Consider the following 4,807-nt stretch of genomic DNA (forward strand, 5'->3'; position numbering starts at 1 on the left):
TCCCATAGTCAGAGGGGACAGCCGTGCAGTGATTGGTTACTTGGTTGTCTGGCAACGCCTGAATAAATCCATCTTTATTTTCGAGAGGCGCTAGCCCCTCATATATACAGCTTTAATGTTTGTTTTTCAACAATGCTTGTTATACATAGACTGTAAAATATACTATACTATTCATATATACTCTATTAGCTCTCTTAGGTCTGACGTTTCCTTTGTGTTGGCGGGTTGCCTAACAACCAACTAACCAACCCATCACATCACAGCCTGGCTGTCCCTTCGCCGTATGGGATCTAGGCTCCGCCCTAGCGATGAGGTAATGTCCGGGTCGAAGAGCGGAAGTTAACAAGAGCTAGCCAGCCGTAATAAAATGGAGAAGTAAACACAAAACCGCTAGTTGTAATGTATGACGCTAATGGCCTAAAATTAATCACGTTGTGACTTTCTTTTTAATATATGACCAGACCTGGAAATCTTCGAATCTCCACGCCGTCAGACCCGACGTCTTACGTCATCAATAACACCGACGGAGTAATATATAGGCCTATATAGAGATATCTATCGGCTGGCTATTGCGAGACGTCCATCATTCTCCGCGACGATCGGATTCTTCAAAAGGACATCCCGCCGGGCAAAGAAGAACGGAGGACTTGCTTTTACTGCGTTTCCTAAATCGGCTGTTCGTCTGGCCGTGTGCCAGGATGCCCGAGGTTCGCGAGCTCTCCGAGGCTTTGCCAGAGATGCCCATGGACCCCATCACCGGGGTGGGGGTTGTAGCCTCCAGGAACAGGGCGCCCACTGGGTATGATGTGGTCTGTACAACAACGGATGGCCTGGATGCCGATCTGTGGAAGGATGGCCTTTTCAAATCCAAAGTAACACGATACCTGTGCTTCACCAGGGCTTTCTCCAAGGAGAATAGCCATTTAGGTAACGTCCTTGTGGATATGAAATTGATCGACATAAAAGACACCCTGCCTGTAGGTTTCATCCCTATCCAGGAGACCGTTGACACACAGGAGCAGGCCTTCCGCAGAAAGCGGCTGTGTATCAAGTTCATTCCACGGGATTCCACGGAGGCAGCCATCTGCAACATCCGCATCTTGGGGAGATCCAAGCAGGCCCCACCACAGTACACCTTCATTGGGGAGCTCAACAACATGGGGATCTGGTATCGCATGGGCAATGTTCCACGGGCCCAGGACTCTGCTGGGCCCACTCCAACCACCAACAACGTCCATAACACCAACTCCACCTCGACTCCAGCCCAAAATGCAGCAACTCCCATGCCTAAGCATATATCCATGACACTCCCAGCCAGTTTCAGAGGCAAGAATGCTACCAGGCCAGACTATGAGCACCAAAACTCAAATCTTTATGCCATCACAGCCATGGATGGAGTGCCTTTCATGATCTCGGAGAAGTTTGCCTGTGCCTCAAGCGACCTGCAGCAAGTGGATCTGATGGGCATCACAATCAAGTCACTGGATGAGATTGAAAAAGAATACGATTACAGTTTCCGCACGGAGCACAGTGCGGCAGCTCGTCTCCCTCCCAGTCCCACACGAACCCCGATGAGTTCTGAGGCCTAAGAAACGACTTACCCATCCCTTACATTATATCGACTACTGACAACTAGCCAATAATACACAGAAAAGAGAAAAGTAACCAGCTATGAGCTATCTCCTTTCTACTCTGACTCCATTTTGTTTTTTATATTAATTTAGTCATTTCTTTTTTTAGTTTTTAAACAAAAATAAGGTTGTACCTTGCCTTTTCTGTACCATGACATAAAGAGGAAGCGAAAGAAGCTCCCTTCCATGTTCAGAACTTTGATGTTCTAAAACGTACCTGTGAACTACAATTACAAGGAACAACTTTCAATTGAAAAAGAACATAAAACCGTTTCAAGACCCTCGCTGTACTGCGTAGGTGAACTGTGAACCACTAAACACTTGGGTTTTAAAACTGGATGGATGCAGGACTCATTGCAGATCCGTCATGTTCAAGGCGAGTGTGAAAGAAGTTTCACCCATTCACTCCACAAGATCCATTTGTTCTTAATATCAAAGGGACTGTGAAGTTCTGTTCCCACTGGTGTGCAAATGTGATCCATGTTGTTTCTGAGTAAATTCGAAACAAGATTGTATATTTTTGGAAGCAGGGCAAAATCAGTTGCAGTTTTTCCTTTAACACGTTTGATAGTGACAGCAAAGAGAAAGGAAAAGGTGGGAGAAAGAGAGGATGGCATGCAGCAAATGGCCTCGGGTCAGATGACCATTTCTTACTCTTCTTTTTTAATCGACTGTTTGAGGTTGTTGTGAGAGTAGAAGTATTTTGTTATTTTTTTGCTCTATGTTTGCTTTAGCAAAGTACAGTCTGTTTAAGTGCTCGAGATCAAGTCCATTGGAGAAGGGGAGGCAAAGCGACATTAGGTGTGTGTGTTCAACACAAAAGTGTACTTTGGCTAATGATTTTGATCAATCAATATTATAAAATACTGGTGTTATTGTGAGTGCACTGTTATTTAGTCATTTCCTTGTGCTTTCATTTGCTGCAACTAGTATTCTATAAACCACTCTTATCACTCTGGTCTGGTCTGAACCAAGCCCATGGATTCAAACAGACTCCCATAAGTACTGTAAGATTAGGGTAGGGCAAGCATTTCTAGGACACTCTGTAAACATGGTTCTAGATACCACTATTTTGCCTCAGTAGATTATTCTGCTTTTTGCCAGCATTTTCGAAACGCCACATGCTGTATTTGTTTATTTTAGTGTGTTTTTCTTTACCCACACTAATGTGATGGCTTGTTGGCATCTTTATTTTCCTTAATTAAGAGCCAGTTTGCCAGTGGAGCTGTTTTTATGGCTGAATAGGTAACATGTAATTGACAGCTGAGTTTTTACAAAATATTATATATGATTTATTTCAAATGAACATTTGGCCACTGTTATGATGTAAACATGAACAAAGTAGTTTTTATGTGAATTTATCTGTTGTGCTTCATTCTTCCAAATGTGCACATTTAAAATACATTTTATAATTTTACCTCTGAATGATTCAGGTACAGTTACAGTAGCATCCAAATTAGGTTTTTGCTCATTGCAGAATGACAGGTTGCAGCTAGCTTTGAGAATAACCTGGATATTTTGAAACTAGATTATCATTATTTTCTTTTGACACTTGAAACATGCTAACATACTTTTGGAGGAGCTGTAGAAAATAGCAAACTCAAGTTTAAAATGCATTGCCCTGACTTTCTTTCTTAGATTAGCATGTTATGCAGCAAACTACCTTTTTACACATTTCGCAGTAATCGTGCAATGACTAAACACAACCAATGTATTGGGATTGTTTTGAGCCTGTGTCCAGATGTACTGTACTGCAGCTCCATACATTTCATTTAGCTTTGACAAACCTTTGTTTTCTGGTCAGTCACCTTTTACAGTTTACATTAATTAACCTTTATTTTCATGCCTCCAGTATTGTCTTCAGCACCTACCAATGTTCAAAAACCCTTTACTGTACTGCGCTGTCTTGATCATTTGTTTGTGCTGATAGGATGTAAAGAAATGCAATGTTTAGCAAAATAATTTCATCTACTAGCCATCTGAGCGGTCATTAAATACTGTTACATGCATGGGTTAACCACATATACTCAATTTATTGTTTGTATGAGTTCTATACTTTATAAAGTATTTTGATCATTTTTTTCTCAAATTCTATATCCATTTAGGTGTTTTCAGAAAAAAGGGATTATCATAGGTCATTTATAAGATTTGTGAATTATGCTGCTGTCAAGTGACATTCAACACACACACAAGGTTGAAAATATACTGTGCTCATGACATTATAACCTGGTTTTGTTTGTAACGGTAGTGTCTGCCTACCTACTCTGCTCTCTACACCTGTACCATTTCTAAACTTTAGTTTTATTTTATTTTTCCCACCTGTGATGTAACCTTTGATTGAAAACTAATATGGTTTATGTCTATTAACAATGAGTAACAGCACTGACTGTTTTGGTTACACCTTGTTATACATCCTCTTTGCATGAAGATTCAAGCTAAACTGCTAATGTTGATGTTAATAAAATGAAAATAACAAGATTAACAGTGCAGCCATGGAAAGTCCATACAAATTGATAGTTTTACGCAGTTAATTAAAAGCACCATTTTATGTTTTAAGTTATAAAAGTTATAATTCACTCATTGCTTCATTTACCTAAGGCTAAGAATTAATAAAGTTGTTTTTAATGGAGAGAGCACGGCATGTTGATATGTTCATTAAGATTAGATTGTATATACAAGAACAAAAGGTCTGTGAACAAAATCATTAGTTTGTTTTATATGTCGCATTTAAGAATAGAGGGAGCCAGAGGGGTTAACACAATTATTATTCTCTTTCCTATCACAAATCTTACGACCATCCTGTGTCTTATTAAATGAAATTATGCAATGTTTTGGGAACTGAACATAATTTGGAAAGTTTCCGAAGACATTTTGTGGTCAAAATACGTCATATAATTAAATCTGTCATCCCCACTGTTTTTCTTTGCATAGATTATGGGAATAGACACACCACTAGGAGGGACTCCTAGTGGTTTGGGGCAAAATGCACATGGTTTCAATTAGGATAGTGAAAGAAAAAAAAGCAGTTCACTGCCCTCGGACATAATGTTTAAACGTGTATCATGAGCATGAGTGTATATTGCGTGCGCGTGTACGTGCGACGGTGCATGTGTCAGTGTTAGATAAAGCACACAGTGAACCTCTGTCAGATCATAGTTTCCTGACTTCCAGAACAG

The 4,807-nt window shown here is 40.3% G+C and overlaps 1 protein-coding gene across 1 annotated transcript; it reads left to right on the plus strand.

The window, feature by feature from the left end:
* Positions 1-338: 338 nt before the first annotated feature.
* LOC308330608 (multivesicular body subunit 12B-like) lies at positions 339-4,260 on the plus strand. Its single transcript, XM_080785548.1, has one exon. It carries the CDS (start codon positions 699-701, stop codon positions 1,587-1,589), a length of 891 nt encoding a protein of 296 aa, XP_080641674.1. The 5' UTR covers positions 339-698; the 3' UTR covers positions 1,590-4,260.
* The last annotated feature ends 547 nt before the right edge of the window (positions 4,261-4,807 follow it).

The sequence above is a fragment of the Protomyctophum bolini genome (assembly GCF_963924005.1).
Source record: "Protomyctophum bolini genome assembly, chromosome: 16".
Lineage (NCBI taxonomy): Eukaryota > Metazoa > Chordata > Actinopteri > Myctophiformes > Myctophidae > Protomyctophum > Protomyctophum bolini.

Bases quoted from the DNA above. Each gene is read 5' to 3' on its own strand.
- LOC308330608 (XM_080785548.1), top strand. From the start codon at position 699: ATGCCCGAGGTTCGCGAGCTCTCCGAGGCTTTGCCAGAGATGCCCATG.